Source organism: Otolemur garnettii, unplaced genomic scaffold, assembly GCF_000181295.1.
Source record: "Otolemur garnettii isolate 467f Iridium unplaced genomic scaffold, OtoGar3 scaffold00028, whole genome shotgun sequence".
Classification (NCBI taxonomy): domain Eukaryota; kingdom Metazoa; phylum Chordata; class Mammalia; order Primates; family Galagidae; genus Otolemur; species Otolemur garnettii.
In genome coordinates this window covers 6615349-6634339 of record NW_003852423.1, presented here as the reverse complement: position 1 = coordinate 6634339, position 18991 = coordinate 6615349, and the positions used below count along the sequence as shown (strand labels likewise).

General features: G+C 40.9%; 1 protein-coding gene across 1 annotated transcript; it reads right to left on the bottom strand.

Moving 5' to 3' along the window:
• Window positions 1-1332: 1332 nt before the first annotated feature.
• Window positions 1333-8278, bottom strand: NPY (neuropeptide Y). Its single transcript, XM_003788509.2, has 4 exons — window positions 8197-8278; window positions 7077-7264; window positions 3321-3401; window positions 1333-1535 (listed from the first exon to the last, which is right to left on the bottom strand). The coding sequence occupies exons 2-4, from the start codon at window positions 7262-7264 to the stop codon at window positions 1511-1513; spliced, it is 294 nt and encodes a 97-aa protein (XP_003788557.1). The 5' UTR covers window positions 8197-8278; the 3' UTR covers window positions 1333-1510.
• Between the last annotated feature and the right edge of the window lie 10713 nt (window positions 8279-18991).

The window sequence follows — 18991 nt, the reverse complement described above, 5'->3', positions numbered from 1 at the left end:
GCTGAATACTGCAGGCAACTGTAACACTATGGTAAGTATTTTTATATCTAAATGTAGGAAAGATAGAGTAAGACTATGGTATTACAATGTTACAGAACCACTGTTGTGTGGTCTGTGGTGTATGACTGTACATATGCTAATGAATATTTAGCATAACTACACTGCTAGATGACTTTTGAATCAACTCTATTTGCATACTGCTAGCTTTAATCATGTTTCTAAGTATACTAGATTAATAAAGAAATTGGATATTGTATGATAATAATAACTGTGATTTACTCAACCTTTTAAGATTTAAAAAAACCCTTTCATGCCTATATTTAGTTCAAAGATCAAAGAAAAAATAAGAATTCTAGGGAAATCACTGAAAAAAATTTATCTTAGTTTCAGTAAAGGAAATTATATTGTGTGGCAACAGTAAATTCATTAGCTCAAGAAAATTAGAATTCTTTATATACAGAGAATATTGTATATACTGTAAGATTCCCTAAGTCGTGATGTTTCTTGTTATTCATGGATTTTTTTTGTAACGAGTTTTAAGATGTCACATAAAGTTATTTGTGCATTCTTTTAACAGTGTGGTATAAAGTACCAGTATGGGATGAGACTCATTTTCTTTGATTTAGAAGTTACTTGTAAGAATCTAATAACATGAATTTTAAACTAAGCTCATGCAAACAGATACTTGAAGAAGGGAGAAGTTCAAGGAAGTTTAACAACGTTGGCTAGGTAAATTAACATGCCCCAGGCTGGGAAAGGTAAGCATCCTACTCAGTGTATTTCTGACTCAAATTCTGAGAGTAGGGACCTAATCAGAAGTATACATCTCAACTGTCTGACATGGTAGCCACAAGAGACATGGGGCTATTTAAAGTAAAATTCATTAAAATTAAATAAAACGTAAAACTCAGCTCCTTATTTGCAGCGGCCACATTCAAAAGTTCTAAAGCCACATGTGGTTAGTGACTCCCATATCGGACAGAAAGATAAAAGACATTTCACAGCAATTTCCATTAGACAGCAAGCCTTTCTGCCCACGGAGGAGGTTAACAAGGTTAACAAGGATTCCATGTGAATGGGGTGGAAAGTTCAGAACATTTCCCCACATTAGCATCCCCTTGATGGCCAGCTCCAAATGGTTCCATAAGCTACACACACACACACACACACGAGTCCTGATTACCATCAATAGTCATATCTTTCTATCCTTTATAGCCATGACTTTAATATCACTGAAACAAACCCTGAATCCCCTCCCTTCTGGGAGATTGTAATATAATGAATAACTGAAAATAATTCTGTTTCAATGCAGATTTTTCATTGAGGAGGATACACTTTTGAATGCATGGTGCTTTATTTAAACGCACATACATACAATGGTGACAAAGGAAAACATTACAGAATTCAGCACAAAGGCTGCATGCAGTAGTAGGATGGGCAGACTCTAGCTTTACAGGATGACATATGGGTTGAAAAGAGGAAGAGACCAGACAGTAAGTTTCATTTCCCATCACCACATAGAAGGGTCTTCAAGCCTGTAAAACATAAGAAAAAAAGCGTGTAAGAGAAGCTGCCCAAGTGCCTGGGTTGCTGGCAAGAGAGTGACATTTCAGTTCTCAACAAAAAGATAACCAGAAAGTGGTGGCATTCTACGTAGGAAACCACGTGGACTATCAGACCTCAAAACAGTGGCATAAAGTGCAAACACCCAGCTGAGTAGCTTTCACTGCTGTCAACAGGAGTTTCCAGCAGATTTCAGAATAGGATTTTAAAGGCTCTGCATATATCAAAGGGCCCAAAGAACTCTGCAATATTCCTGAAGATGAAAATTACAGAAAGCACGTGAAACTGTAACAAGAAGGTTGTTACTAAACTCTAAATATGCTTCTTTTGGTTTCCTGTATAAGTCTTTTAATGCAGTAAGTTGCTATTTACTAGACTATAAGAATGCTTTTTAATAAAATAGCACTCACAGGCAACTGCAAGTTTTGTCTCCTTCTAACTGCCCATGATGGAGTCTGTCAATCGGGCTGTAATTAACTTTATTTCATACACAAACTGTACCGCTTTGGCACAAAACAAAGTGAGGCTCTATGTAAGTCTGGACTGTCATGTTTCTAATCCTAAGTAGACATCCCCTGCCAGAAGCTTTTTATTGTGGCAAACATAATATGCATGTCAATGAAATAAAAAAGGTATTTATTGCTTAGTAAACCCTTATGAATTTTCTGCCTGCTTCCTTTGCATTCACTGGTGTTTCCAGGAACAAGAGCACTGGAATTTTATTCCAGCTCAAATGATTGTTTCCTTTAGTGTAAAATCTGACAGCTCTATCCATGCACCCTTTGCTCTGGCTGATCACTTCACAGAAGAACTGAGGGAGTGTGGGAAGAAAGTACGTGGCCCAGTGGGCCATCCTGTGATTCTCTAGGGAGAATCTCCATGAAGAGTCACATGACAGTCACACTCCCTAAGCAAGCCTTCTAGTGACCTCCTCTGGGAAACCTGGTTATTGCCATTGTAGAGCCTGTGTTTAGGCTGCCAGGCCACCATGTGGGCGACCAGTGTGCGTCCTGTTCCTTCTGTGGATGGAGGCAGGAAGCAGGTGATTATGAAACTGGAGGAGGGCCAGCTCCGGTGGTGCCAGAGAATCCTAGCCCAGCGTTTAACACCCAGGTGTAGGTGGGTACCTCTTCCCAAGCCAGACTCACACTCCAAGAAAGCCCTGAGGCTACAGGAAAGTTCCTAAGAATAACATCTTCAACATTCATTCATTGAATATAATAAATTACTATGGGACATCAGTTAAACTAAAATATGTCAAAAAGTATTCAGACACACTTGATGTAGCTACAGCTTCATGTAAAACCAAGAAGGTTAGAGTAAAAACCATGAGGGACATTTTCTAGGACATCTGGACATTCCACATAGTATACATGTATAAAAACTAAACCTTATTCTAGCCCAAAGATGGACACTTGGTCATTTCAATTTAGAGCTGGAGATGCTATGGCCCCCATTTCTATCAATGTTAGAAATTCAATGTAGTGTAATTTCTGAGTTAAAAATCACATATATTTAAAATTTTCAAAGGAGTCCCAAGTGATCTGGGCTAGGAAATATTATCCCATAGAAGTCTAAAGATTTGGCAGTGAGATCATGAAAAGAAAAGGTCCCTCCTTGATTCTTTATCCCTATTTCTGGCCAGATCCTCCCTCTTCTAGAAGCCTGCATCCCAAAGCCTCCCACCAGGCAGCTATCTCTGACTTCTCTCCCCAGACACCCTGAGCTCTGCAACAATGTCCCCAAACAAGCCATACCTAGTTCTGGGAACATTTTCTGTGCTTTCTCTCATCAAGAGATCTGAAATCAGCGTCTCAGGGCTAGATCGTTTTCCATATCTGGGGGGAAAAAGGTCTTTTAAAGCAAGTTTGGCATAGGCATAAAAACCTTTAGGAGAAAAGAAGATAGCCTTTTGTAAACGACTACAAGTTATTTTCAGTTGTTCATCTGCTAACAAGCAATGTGGGTGTACAAAACATATATTATTACCAGAAACATCATAAACATGATTTCAAACTGCATACATATTTAAATTCTGCTGAAATGCTTAATAAATAACTTCGCAGATTGTTTAAACCCAACCAAAATTCCTAGTCAAATCTTTGCCTTTTAATGCTACCACAGATAGTACATATACAGATACATTTTTATAACTAGGACTTACAATGTTTGCATAATTAGTTAATTGACTATAGTTCTGATGATACACAGCAGTTTAAACCTTAACAAGGAGACCAGATGATATTTCAGAAACAACGCCAGGGGGGAAAAGAATCAGCAGACTGCCATTCAAGACCCACCTGTGTCTTTGAATCCTAGTTTTCTCGTTGGTTAAAAAATAATAATAATAATCATAACCCCTGCTTAAATCAGAGTCATTGTGAAAATCCGATGTGAAATATGAGTCACAATGCTTTGAAAGTGACAAAGTGATACGCAAATGCAAATTATTGCTGTTGAAATGCGTCCATTCTAACAGCTACCAGCAGATCCTGGGTCTAAGCTAACAGTCTTCCCCCATACTGTGAGTTCAGCCTCCTTGGAAGTATAAAGGGTTCTTACTGGTCCATAAAAATGTTTATTTTTCTCCTGTGGCTAGAGATGGACACTATATGAACGTGAGGCTATGTTTACCTGCCAGAGTGATATGTGCTACCTGTTCCCAGACACTGGAAAAAGGTCAGACAAGTGTATACCAAAATAGCTTCTTTGTTTTTAAAGAAGCTATTTTTTCAGGGGAAATGGGAGAGGGAGGGGAGGAGAGGGGGGAGGATGGGGGGAGGGAGGGTAATTGGTGGGACCACCCCTACGGTACATCTTACAAAGATACATGTGAAATTTACTAGGTGTAGAATATAAATGTCTTAAAACAATAACTAAGAAAATGCTGTGAAGTCTACGTTGACCAGTTTGATGAAAGGATTTCAAATTGTATATAAAACCAGCACATTGTACCCCAGGATTGCATTAATGTACACAGCTATGATTTAATAAAAAAAGAAGAAGAAGAAGAAGGAGCTATTTTTTCCTTTCCCAAAAAAAGGTATTGGATACCAGCAGCCACTTTGTTTACAAATAAAAAGTTAACCTGGCATGGACTGATTTACTAATAGGTAAAACAACTAAACAAAGCTGATGGGGGTATATTCTAACTGCCTACCAAGCACAATTAATTCTAAACGTTTTGGAAAGATTTTCCTATTACTGTTCCTTACTAAGACTCAAGGGGAACAAAAACAAAACAGCCCCTGTGCCTTTCTCATCATTTTTAGATTTTCTCAAAGGTTATCTAGAATTGAGATATTAGGCTCTAGGCTGCTGCCTTTACTTATTTATTCTGCCCGTCAGTTGATTTTACTAATCTTAAAACTCCTGGGCAACCTTAATGTATTTAACATCATCATGCTCTAGTGAGTTAACAAACTGGCAACTACGCTCTCCAATTTACCAGGAAAGAATCTAAATCTGCAATACCAGGGCTTGCACGGTCACAAACTACATCCCTATTTCTGGCCAAATCCTCCCGAGTCTAGAAGCCCCCATCCCAAAGCCTCCCCTCATTATTCAGTCTTCTTTCTTCTCTAATTAATTTTGAACTACCCTTCTTCTCTATAATGCTTTCACTTGCAAAGATTTAATCTCCAGGGCAAAGAGATTCAAACCAGGGTGCGTATTTGAATCACCTGGGGAGCCTTAAAAACCACAATAAAGCACAGGCACCACCCCAGCAGGTCTGATTTAATTTGTCAGGGGGAAGCCCAGCATCAGTGTATTTGAGAAGCTCCCCATGTGATTCTAATGTGCAACCAGGATGGAGAAGAACTAACGTAGGGCTGAGTGTCTCAGCCTCAGCACTGCTGACATTGTAGAGCAGATGTTCTCTGTTGTGGGGGCCGTCCTGGGCATGGTAGAATGTTGAGCAGCCTCCCTGGGCTCTACCTAAGAGATGCCCACCTCCACTTGTGAAAACAAGAATGTCTACAGACGTTGCCAAACGTCCTGGGGAGAATAACATCACCCTCAGTTGAGAACCACTCATCAGGGGGCTCTCCAGGCAAAATAGACACACCCTGTAGAATAAACCATGCAGCTTTCAGAAGTAATGAACCAGTGTATACACAGCAACAAGAAGATAGCTTAAAAACACCAACTGAGTGGGGAAAAGGAAGATAATGATATCAGATTACCATTTATGCTAAATTAAAACATATTCACATATGACAGTAATTTTGAAAAGTGTATCATGTGCATATGAGTGGGCGTAGTGGGAAGGCAATGAGTGAGAAATGGAGGGCAGGGGTGGATATTGCGAGCCTCTGATGGCTTGTAGGATGAAGTTATATGAAGATGAGACAGGAAACTGCCTCAGGGACCAGCTCATTTCCATGTAAGTAAATCTCTTGCCATGAAACTCAAGCCCCTCTCCCGTATTTTTTCTCATCAGAGATGTTAGAGATGACATCAACTATTGATGGTGGTGACAACACCCAAGGAAATCAACAGCAGGGTTCAATGCCATCACCCTTACAAAGCTTTTATGAAATGTCCTTAGTTTTACGATTTGCAAAATGGAGATAATTATATGCACTTCAAAGCTTTAAGGTAAAGCCTGAATGAGATAATACTTATGAAAACATTTTGAAATACTAAAGCGTTAAACAAAGGTAAAGCTTTATAGCAATCATCTTTACAAAAATGAGTTCGACTGTGTATTATACTATAACTAATTACAAAACAGAAGGTATTTTTAAAGAAAAAACAGTATCTTTTTGTTTGTATAAGCTCTCTGGTCTGATCTATGTGATAGCACAGCAAGAATTTGAAGCACGTAACTTTCTGGGAAGTTTACTAGGATATAACATATGATTACTTTTTAGTCATTAAGTTGATAAGATTGCAAAGGATCACTAATATTAGTTAATTCTGGCATTTTTATGGTTTTCTTATACTGTATAATGGGGTTGAAACTACAAACACACACACAGTGCAGTAGAAAAGAAAACAATTCTACAGATATTTGTCTTTTTCTAAATGCTGTCATTTAATTCACTCGGGGGGCAGGATGGCAACCCCGCTGTTGATTCCTTATTGGTTTTGTGGGGGTGGGGGGGTTCACCTGCTCGCCCTCGTCCTTACAGCATTTGCCTGGTGCATTCTTATCCCTCTACCTGGCACGTTTCCATGAGGTTTCCAGACGGGCCCCCACTGCTCTAACAACAACATCAACCCAAACGAACAAAAAACCACAAGCGGGTTGCGGGGGGTGGGGGTGGGCGCCCTAGCCGGCTTCCTAGCCTGTGGGACCTGAGTCTGAGGCGCGCGTCTTTGTGATTGTAGCTGCAGAGGGAAAGTGCCCAGTTTCTGCAGCTGGTCCCCCACAGACATTAGAGCTGTGTGCCTTACACTTAACTGCTGGGAGAGAGAGAAGAAAAAGAACCGATCGCAGTCTGCTAAAAGCCCCCGGACCTCCGGCGGTGCAAGCGTTCAGAGTCCGTCCTGCGGCGCCCACCCACCTCTGCCTGGTGATGAGGTTGATGTAGTGTCGCAACGCGGAGTAGTATCTGGCCATGTCTTCCGCAGGTGCGTCCTCGCCTGGATTGTCCGGCTTGGAGGGGTACGCCTCGGCCAGCGCGCCCAGGCACACCAGCAGGGACAGGGCGAGGGTGAGCCCGGACAGCCCCAGTCGCTTGCTACCTAGCATCTAAGGGCACAGAAAGCGCGATATAAAGGGCCTGAAGAGTCAGAACACAGTCGCCCCGTGGTCCCGCGCCCCTCCCCCTGCTGCCACGCGCGCCGCGAAGCTCTCAGTCCCAGTCCCGCAGGCAGAACCCAGCGTCGCTAGCTCCACCTCGCGGGCCCGGGGCACCTCCTGCCCCGGCCCGGCCCCTCTGCCCCACCTGAAAACTTTGTGCAACTTCTGTGGCAGGGACCAAGCGTCGCCCGGCGAGCACAGGGTGCGGGCCCCGCCAGTTCAGACACTTTAAAAACATATTTAGAAGTTCCTCCTGCTGGGTAAAGACGTGACCACTTTCCTCCTCTCTCGCTCCAACCCTTGTCGGAGAAGAACTTTCTTCTCTGTTACTTTTGGTCAGCCTGGCTGCAGGGATTCAACAGTGACAAGGCGGTGACCCGAGGATGGCAACCGCGGTGGAGAGGGGGAAACAGGACGCTTTCCTGGGCCAGCCACTCTCAGCCTGGATTCCAAGGATCCGGAGAGGAGGCAGAGCGCGAGAGATTCCCCCCTTAGAGGCGCTGCCTGGGAAGCCTTCCTCCCGCGCACCGCTCTCCGGGGTCTCCTGACAGCCAGCACCCCCCTCCTAGGGAAACCTCCAGCTGCTTTGGGATAGGGGCCCCTAGTTCTCCCTCCATTCAGCCAAAAGATAATCCAAAGGGACCTCCCAACCGGGAAGGTCTGGAGAAAGGGCGGACGAGCAATTGGAGCGAACCCCAAGAGGCAAGTGGAATTTCTCCGCCAAGAGCTGCTGGCGCGCGTCGGGGCACCGAGCGCGCGGAGTCAGGTGCCACCCTCCTCCGACCCCAGGGCTGCGCAGAGGGTGAGATCGAGCCTCGAGAAAGTTTACAGGCTCCCACCTCCTTCGCTCCCTTCCCAGTCAAATGGGTTGTGGCACTCACGGTGGCTTGTGGGCGGGCGTGGCCGGGCGGCGAGTGCTGTGCTGTCGGGCGCGCCTCTCCGAGGGGTGAGAGCCGGCGGATGGGGTGCAGAGAGCGGGTCGCAACTGGGCTTTTATGGAGCTCCCTCGCCGCCGCAGGAGGGGCCTCGGGCAGTCACGCTTGGGTGACTCCCACCCGCCACTTCCCGCCCCCGAGTGGCAGGAGGAGGGGGCTGGAGCCGCGGTAGCTGGAGTGGAGAGTCGCCCACAGCCCCACTCTTCCTCTCCAGTCCCTGCTAGCGAGGTGGGGAGGTGCAGGCGAGGTGGCGCTCCGGGGACGCAGAACAGGACCACACAGCCCAGGAGCCTACCCTCCGGCCCGTCTAGTCTTGCCAGAGATGGGCGCAGCTCAGATCATCTTTGTCGCCTGTCACGGAGACTATCAACCCTTCGGGCGCCGGAGTAGGGAGAACCTGAATCCCCTACGTGGTGGAGCATCTCCGGGACCCTCGTGGCACTCGCGCCGGGCATAACTACGAGCTTTCTGAGCGAGGCAAATGGGCTTACAGATTTTTCCTGCACTTAAAGCAAATCAGAGGCGGCTGCCCTAAGTCCGGAGCTGGGGGTCCCAAAGCCGCTCCGGAGTTGCTGAGAACCGCGGGCCCTGGCTTTCGCCCCTTTCCCCAGCTGGTTTATCTGGGAGGTCAGCCTACTCAAGTACTCGCCCAAACGCGGAGAGCCAGGTTCTGTCGCGACCTGAGCGCTTGGCGACTCAAAATTCCCCAGAGGCGGAACACCACGGTAAACCCATTTCCCTGATTTGGTGGAAAAGAGCCAACTTTCCAGAGACTTCTAGAGACCCCTTAAAGAGCAATAAAACAACAATTATGGTCCAAAGTGGCTGTAGTTAAGCGAGCAGGAATTTCCTCCTTACCTGCCAGCCCTGTGGAGTCCCCAAAGTACTTTCAATTAACTGAGAATGTGTGTTTTGATTAAAATGAAGCAGGTTAAAAAATGGACAACATTAATTAGTACATCATGTCAAACCTGTTGAATGGATGTGAAAGATACGAAAACGATTTTTACAAGATCAGAATTTTATGCAGTAGACTAAGATCTTAAAGTTCCCCGAACGAATACTCCCTGAAGTCTGAATCTTTCTAAATAAAACAGCACACTGGGAAATTAAAGCATTAAGTTGAACGTTATATTAATGCTAAAACGGCATGTGATTCTGTTCACCTGACGCTTTAGTTTTGTGCTGCTCTGAAAATGTTGAATTAACTATCAAATGTGATTCCTTTGTGTGCGTGTGTGTCTGTATGTTCAAATTATAATTTTGAAGACCAACATTCCTTGGCAACTGCTTTTCTGTGTATATTAGACAAACACACCAGGCACACGAGTATCAGGGCTCTCAGAATTGGTCAGAGGTGCTTATACAAAGGAACCTTTGGTAAAGGTGAAAAAAATACCTTCTAACTTAGAGCCCTTTCTTGACAAAGGGAGTGGCACAGTTCACATTTTAACAAAATAATCTTACTTTTAGAGTGTACCATAGATATCTATCAAGTAAAACCTAGATTCAGAGGGAATCATGGAATTTGGGAGAACTTACTTCTCAGGAGGCACACTACTCTTTAAGTGGAGAGCACTGTCGAGAACTGATTAATTTAGCTTAAGATTGAGTCATCGGTACCCAAGAATAAGAGCCTATTCTCAGGGTTGAGCATTTGAACAATGAAAAACAGGGAGTGATGAGCCCTCCCTGGTCTTACATCCCTGTGTCCTTCATCTCCAATCTAAGCTGTATCCCCTGGCCTTAGGCTCGGAAGGTTCTGTCTCTCTCAGGACTCTGCTCCATCAATTGCCTCTTCTATCTCCTGGAGTTGACTATACCCTCCCTCAGCTTATAAATTTACTTGGATTTGTTCTAGGAAAGAAACAAACTAAAACTAAAACCCCCTCAAAACAAACAAAACCAACTGTCACTCAACCCCGCATTTCCTCCCAGCTGCTGAGCCATGCCTTCCCTTTGTTTCAAAGTCAAGTTTACTTATGTATGTGCTTATTTATTTTTAACAGCTTTATTGAGACACCATTGAAATATACAAAGCTATAAATGTTTAAAATAGTCAATCAGATTTATTTTTGCATATAAGTATGCCCACGAAAACATGAAAACATTACTACAACCAAGATCATGAACTTATACATGACCTCCCCAAATTTACATTTGTAATTCCTTCCACCTGCCTCTCCCTAGTCTCCGCTCCATTAGTCGGCTTTCTGTCTCTGTAGATGTGTTCGCATTTACTAGAACTTCATATAAATATAATTCCACAGTATGTACTCTTTGTCTCCTTTCTTTCCCTCAGCATCATTATTTTTGGATCCACTGCTGTTGTCACATATATCAGTAGTTTATTCCCTTTTATTGCTGGGCAGTGTTCCATTGTATGATACGTAACATGATGTTGTAAACAAGTTACAACAGACACAGTACAGCCCACAATGTCTGAAGTATTCACCGTCTGGCTCTTTATAGAAAATACATGGACTTTGATTTAGAATTGAAATATTTTATATAATTCATGGGTAAACAAACAAAATAGACAATTTGAGGGTCCTTAATGGGCCACACTACTTCCTGCCCAGAGCTTGCACACATGTTATTTTCTCTGCCTGGAGCACTCTCCCTTCCCTTGAGTCTTTACCAGCAAACTCCTGCTTCTCTTTTATGTTTTACTTTGCATGGCATTTCTCTGGGATCCCTCAATCTAGATTAGGTTTCTCTCCAACTCAGTTCATTCTATGATACCATAATACAGTGTTTTTCGACCTTTTTTATGTCACAGCACACTTGAACCAATAGTTAAACTTTTGTGGAATTATGCTGATCAAAAAAAAAAAGTAAAATAAAGAATATACTTACTGTGCTTTGAACTTCTTTTGAAAATAAGTTAATGATCTGGCCCAGACCAGCTAACCAACAATGACAACTGCAACAAAAACAAAAATATAGCCAGGCATTGTGGCAGGCCCCTGTAGTCCCAGCTACTTGGGAGGCTGAGGCAAAAGAATCCCTTAAGCCCAAGAGTTTGAGGTTGCTGTGAGCTGTGATTCCATGGCACTCTACCAAGGGCAACAAAATAAGACTTTCTCAAAAAAAAAAAAATTTTTTTTTGCATCTCACCAGTGTGCCGTGGCATGCCAGTTGATAATTACTGCCATACTATCCTAAATTGTTCCTTTAAAGATCCTTTCTTAGCAGTAGCTGTCTATTTAGGTATATAACCACATGTATTATTTTTTTGTTTGCTATTTCAAACATGTCATAGTTGTAAGCATTCTGAGAGTAAGGATGTATGTTTTGTTCACCTTTATAATCCTGATCCTGAGAATGATACTTGGCTTTTAGTAGGTGGTCAATAAAAATTTACCAAAGAAAACCAAAACTTGGCATGCTATTTTGTATATACTTATAATTTGAAGTTGAAGTTTGTTAGGGTTTTAGAGGTCCAACAAATAACCTCTCCCCAGATAAAACTGATTGGTTGTTACAAGTCAAATATAACAAAATCAATATGCCAAGTTGATCACTAAAACTATGGATTACAGGCTGTACCTTTAGCTCTTTCTTTTTTTTTAGAAACAAACGTTAACATTTTAACTTCTATGTTACTTTCAGTAAACTCGATAAAGCACTTTTACATGCTTTGTTTTCTTTCTAGAACTTTTTAAAATTGTAATGGCTTCCTTTAACAAGAACATGAACGCAAACACTGCTTATTACTCATCTCACCTACCAATATTTTCTTACAGGTGTTTATCTCGAAATAATTTAAAAGACTAGCCACCTTGTAAGGTAATCAAAATGAATTTACTGCTCTTCAATCTCTCTTTTTTATGGATCACAGAAAGCTTTACAAACAACAATAAACTAAACATCATGCTTTCAAGACAGAAACCTTTTCCGCAGAAATGGAGTTAAGAAAATGGGATCGAGAGATGGCACAATTAGTTTTAGTATTATAGGACCAAGGGAAGGGTAAGAACACAAAATTTATATTTCATTGTAACCTAGAAGACAACACGTTATCCATCATGTCAAAATGAAATAAAATTTAAGAAAGATCTAAGAGTTTTGTTTTTTAAAAAAATAACCTGAGAATTAATTTCTCGTAGAGAGTTTATACCAGTCACATTTATTTTATATTATCCAGTTAAAAAATTAATTTAAAAATTAGGCAACACATACACATAATTCTATGTTAGAAATGTATACTTTTTAAAGATACACTTAAAAATCTTCCTCTTATTCCTGCCAACATTTACCCCATTTCTTGCCTCCCACCTATGTAATCATTTTTATTAACCTGGGTGTTTTTCCTGACTTCCTTTATGCAAATCAAAGCAAAATAAACGTGTGTTCTTATATTTTTCCTTTGCTTATAAACAAAAGCACCACACCAGACACACTGTTCAGCACCTTGATTGTTTTCATTTAATACTATAGGCATCTTTCCATCCTAGAGCTAAAAGACATCTTCACCTTTTATCCTAAAAACATTTTTGATAGAAACAATTTCATTGTATAAATGTATTATAATTTATTTTACCAGTCACCTGTTAATGGGCACTTTGGTTGCCTCCAGTCTTCTGCTATTAAATAATACTTAAACTAACTAATAATTTTATAAATATATCATTTCTTATATGTACAGATATAGCTATAGGAAAATTTTCCAGAAGTGGATGGATTGAGTTTAAAAGATATTCGTAAATCTTATACATACTTGCCAAATTGTTCTACAAAGGGAATTTACAAAGTCTCCCACTAATAAAGGCATCTATTTTCCCACAGCCTAAGCAACAGTGTAGTCACATTTTGGATTTTGACCACTTAATAGGTTAAAAAAAAGTACTTTGGGGTGCTTCAAATTTCATTTCTTTCTTTATAAGTGATATTGAACTTCTTTTCATATATTTACAAGCCATTTTTTACCCCTTTTTGTAAGCTATCTGTTAATATTCTTTGAAATTTTTCTGGATGGTTGGTCACTTTTAAATCAATTTTATTTATACCTTTCATAAGTATTTGGAAGACCTGCTCTGTGTGAGGCACCGTTCCAAGCACTGGAGAGACATCCCCAAACAAAATGCATATGAGGCTTATAATTTAAACAGAAAGCAAATAATAAACAAAAAAGTAAATGACATGGTTTCTTAGAAACCATAATGAGTTCTACAAAGAAAATCACTGAGATGGAAAGGAGATTGAAAGTGGTAGTGGGGGACTGAGGAAGGGTTGGGGGGTCAGGGCAGGTCTTATTGAGAAGAAGACATTTGAGTAAAGACTTGAAGCAGCTGAAGGAGTGAGCTATACAAGTGGGTCTTCTGATATGAAGACCTGGGGTGGGATTGACCAAGGTGGTGGCAGGGAAGGGATGAGAAGTGGTTGGATTCTTGATTATTTTAAAGGTAGAGCATAGAGTATGAGAGAAAGAAGGAACAGAGATAAGAACGACTTAAAATGTTTTGGCCTGAGTATCTGAAAGAACAGAGTTGCCCCCAAGAGGAGTGGGAGTAATCTGGGGTTTGGCATTGGGAACTCAGCTGAGGAAATGTCAAGATTTTGAAGTTTTATTAGACCCCAAGGGGAAATGTCAGTTGTATGTATGAATCTGAAGTTAAAGAGAGACATTTAGCCTTGAGACATATGTTCAATAATTGCCCTTTGGAAACGTCACCAAAGCTGTGACAATAGATAAGATCATCAAGAAATTGAGTAAAGAGACAGAAGTTGACTTCTGTAGTGAGTCAATATTGAGAGGCCAGGAGCTCGGAAAGTAGAAACAAAGTAGACTGAGATGAAGGGAACAGAGAGGTAGAGTAAAAGCGGAAGAGTCTGATGTTTGGTGTCCTGGATGTCATATGAAAAAACTTTAGGAAGTGGACGCCCACATCAATTGCTGCTGAAAGGTAAAGTAAATCAACCACTGGCTGAAATGGACCATTGGCTTGAGGAATGCCAGGGTCTTGACAAGAGCAGTTTGGGTGTACAGGAGGGATGAAAGCCACCAAGTGGGATTTAAGAGAGCAAGAGAGGAAAGATAGTGGAAACAGCTCTTTGAGGAGTTTCACTGCAAAGGGGACTAGGATGAGAGGAGTGACTGGTGAGGGAAATGAGATCAAGAGTGTCTTTTTGCTGGGCATGGTGGCTCACACCTGTAATCCTAGCACTCTAGGAGGCTGAGGCAGGTGGGTTGCTTGAGCTCAGGAGTTCAAGATCAGTCTGAGCAAGAGCTAGACACAGTCTCTACTAAAAATAGAAAAAACTAGCGGGGGTAGAGGGGTGAGGGGATGGGGCTAGCTGGCCTGTGAGGGAGAGAGCCAGAAAAGTAAGTGGGATAGGGCATCTGAGGCAGAGAAGACTGTAGGGTGAGATCAGCCAAGCTAGTCAAGGGAGGCTGAGGCAAGAATATGAGATTGCTGTGAACTATGGTATCACCCAGGATGACAGAGTGAGAGACTCTGTCTCTAAAAAAAAAAAGAGAGAGAGAAAAGTATCTTTTAACATGGGAAATGAAGGAGCTTGATAGTCTAGTAAATGGAATGATCAGGGAGGAGGAAAAAGTGACAATGAAGAAGAGAGTTAATAGAAGCTTTTACATATTTGAGAGTTTATTCCCTTATGAAATTAGTTGCAAAAGATTAATCTGTGGTTTGTCATTTATCCTTTGACTTTGTTTAATGTGTTGTTTTTTGCCTTACAGAAGTTTTGAATTTATAGTTGAATGTATCGGTCTTGTCATGTGTGCTTCAAGTTTTGAATTTACAAGGTCTTTCACATGCTACAGCAGAGTTCATGAAATATGTCCTAAGGGCCAAGTCTAGGCTTTCATTTATTTATTTTATTTATTTATTTATTTTTTGCAGGTTTTTTTTGTTTTTTTTTGTTTTTTTTTTTTTGGCTGGGTCTGGATTTGAACCTACCACCTCCAGCATATGGGGCCGGAGCCCTACTCCTTTGAGCTACAGGTGCTGCCCTGCTTTCATTTATTTTTGCAAATAAAGTTTTATTGGAACACAGCTACCCTCCTTTGTTTACATAATGTCTATGGTGGTTGTTGTACTCCAGTGGCAGAACTGAGTACTTGTGACTGTAACCATATGGCCCACAAACCTAAAATACTTGCTGTTTAACCCCGTATGCAAAAAAATTACCAACCCTGCTCTATGGTAATAAAGGAATTAAGTTACCTGTGCTTTGTTTTTTCCTTGTGCTTTTATGATTAATTTATTTTTTTCTTCCCCCTTTCCTTTTTTCTTTCTTTCTCTGTCTTGTTGTTTTCTTTTTTTACACTAAACTTGAGATTTATCTTAGTATTGTGAATAAACTAGGTTTTCAATGCTTTGTCTCTAAATGGGCTATTCTTTTTCTCAATATCATTTATTGATAAGTCCATAATTTCTCCAGCTTTGGAATGCCAGCTTTAGCATATATAGTAATAAATTTTTATGAGTATTTGTGTTGATTTTTGGATTTTCTGTTTTATTCATTTGGTCTCATTGTCTGTATAGATATAAAACCACACTGCTTTAGTTAGATAGACTAATATGCACCTACAGCTTGTTGTACATGTCCACCATTATTCTCTGTTTTATAGAGGTTTTTATTTACTAGTAATTTTTTTGTTAGGCTGCATACATTTTTAACATTCTATATCTTATTTTACGTAATTTTATTACGTTTATTTTTATAGAATCTCTTGCATTTCTTTTGTTTTCTATCCATTGGTTTATGATCTAGGATAGTTTTTCATCTCCTGTTTTGGCAATTTGGAAAGTATATGATCTGTTTTATTTTCTCTAGTGTTTCTCCTAACAAATTTGAATACTTTGAACTGAACAATAGTTGCTATTTTGGCTGTCCACCTAGTTGTTCCTTATTCTTTGCTAACAGACCCGGATTTAGTTCTGACTTCAGTATTTTCAGCTAAAGGGCTAGATTATGATGACTCTCTAACCTTTACCAATGATTGGCTCAGGGTTGAATATGGGATACATTTCTAGCCAAGAAATATCAGGATAAATCATCTGGTGGTGTTTAAGAAAGCATTTTCTCTCTGACAAAGAGACATGTCCTTTGCCATAACTCCCCTCTCTTACGGCTTTGGATATGGTTTAGTGAGATGTGATGCTTAGTGCTGTGGCAGCCATCTTGTGGTCATGAAGATACTGCAGACACACAGAGGCTGGCAGAAAGCAAGGACCAAAGGGGCTTCGATCCTTGAAAAAATCAGTGAGCTACTAAGCTGCTCTTGGGACTGACTACTTCTGAATGTCTCATTAAGTAAATATAATTCAATGTTAGCTAGATTTTCAGCTACTTGCAGTCAAAAGCATTCTTAATTAACAAGCTGCTTTAACTTCGAATTCTTGACTTCCGCCATATTATTCTTGTTATTTTATTATTTTTTATTTTCAAGGTTTTTTAATAAGGGAAGTCTCTATTGGGGCCTTATATTTATCTTTATATTTGTAATAGATTTTTCTTGATTGCCTTCCTGTGCTACCTACACTCCTTTTGTACCCTTTTCTCAAAGAGCTGATGTAAGCCTGTCATAGTCACAAACCGTTACATCTGCTTTTCTATTGTCTGAGAGGGTGGCAAGGATGGGAGTGAGTGGGTTTCAGGGAGGAATGATGGAACCAGGGCTATGGACATCACATCTGGGGGGTTTTGACATTGTTTTCTCTATACTTTAGCTAAAGGTTCTGCACTGAGGTTTACTCTGTACAGTTGGAGATGCTTCTTTCTGATCCTGTGAAAAAAGCCCTCTGATTTCACATTGTTCACCAGATTCCAAGCACAACCAGAGCCTTCTCTTCTCTCACAGACGAACTTCCTTAGGTGAATATTTCCTTCCCTCCTCTCCCTGCTGGCCTCTCTTGGTCTCCTCTCGGATATAGGTGGAAAAGGCATAACAACAATGGGCAAAACAAAAGTTCATTCCACTGAATATTTATTTTTCTTTCATAGTGAAGATAGGTGACCATTTAAAGGGATTCTGAATCTCTTCTTTTGAGCTTCCACTCCAACTCCCATTCTTCACATAATTCTCCTCCTTCCTTGCAAAATAAGGACTATCTGTGAGTTTTTCCAGAACGTTGTCTCTTCATTTTCTTGTCCCGTGCACTGCTTTGGAGGAGTCAAGTATAAGCTACAGTCAATTTACAGAATCTTCTATGGATTCTATTTTATAACTGGTATGGTACAAGGTGATTCCCCTTATCAAGTTTGGAAGCTTCTGGAATTATTTTATTTTGTTCCTATTCTTACTTATTTTTGTGTATTTTGATAGATTTGGAAGAAGAGAAATTTCTTTTTCTTTTTTTTTTTTGAGAAACTTCTTGGTTCTGTATTTTCTTTGCCAGATTTCTCAGTGAAATTGAAACAGAGTTCACAGATAATACTGCTTCTATCACTATGCAGTTTTAGCAGTATCTAGAAGTACATGTACAAGAGAATTGTGGCAATTATCAAAATTATTTGGGCTGAAATTACCTCAAATTTTTCTGAAACATCCAGATAATTGCAGAAATTCTTTTACAATTTGAAAGTATTCTGATAATAGCTGCAATTCTCTCCTCCACTTTACATGTGCAGACACAAACTGAAGGTTCTGACATAGCACCCACCATGCTGAGTTGGAACTGGTTTTACGTTATTCCGACCAGTTAGTTTGCCTTTTATTCTTACTGTTACTGGTGCAAGTTCTGTGCTTTTAGTCCCACCAGCCCCTACAGTAGCAGAACGCTTATATTGCTGAGAATAGAACCTTGAATGCGATTACAGGAATAACAAGCACATTTTGTCACCTATGGTGACGAAATTCTAACTTAACAGTCTCTCACACGGTCCTGCTGTTGCTTAGATTTCTTAGTTTCAGGCCTCAGAATTTGTTTAAGTGACTTCAAGCAGAAAGGGATTTATTAAGTCTCAGAGGTGGGAAACTCATGCCTCCAGGAAGTGTTTCCCCTACTCCATTTTAACTGAGGGAGTGAGGAGAACTAGGGGCTCATTCCTCCACACACACCCTGTTGGAAGGGCAGCTGGTGCCTCAAAGTATATCATGAAGGGCCAGGTGGCACCGCAGACCTCCCTGTCCTTACTAATAGAAATGTCCCATCACAAATTTCTCCTCTCCTTCCCTCTCAAAGTGTACCCTTGCTACAATAAGAGTGTCATATCTATTAGAATAGCTTGGCTGAAAGTAAAAGAAAATTCAGGTTCCAGTATCTAAAACCATGAAGAAAATTTATAATCTCATAATAGAAGAAGCCCAAAGACAGAACATCTCCACTAACAGTTAATTCAGCTGTTCGATTATGTCATCGGGGTACAGGCTCTTCCCATCATTCTGCTCTGCTGTCAAGACCCAGCAGCTTGGGCGGCACCTGTGGCTCGAAGAGGTAGGGTGCCAGCCCCATATGCCAGAGATGGCGGGTTCACACCCAGCCATGGCCAAAAACTGCAAAAAAAAAAAGACCCAGCAGCTTTGACTCAGACCCAACTCCCCACAGGGCAGTTGAATGTTCACCTCAACGCTGGTTTCATTCAGACACACTGACATCTTTTCCAAAAAAGGCGTTCATTTTTATGTGTGGTTCCTTTTTCTTTGTTCATTTCAAAAAACAAAGAAACTTTGTGGCAGATGCTCTTAGCAGCCACTTTTTCCTTTTTTCCTGATTTTATGGCTATGCCTAAATCATTCCCTGGGAGAAATGGGAGCTCGGTAGCTAAATTT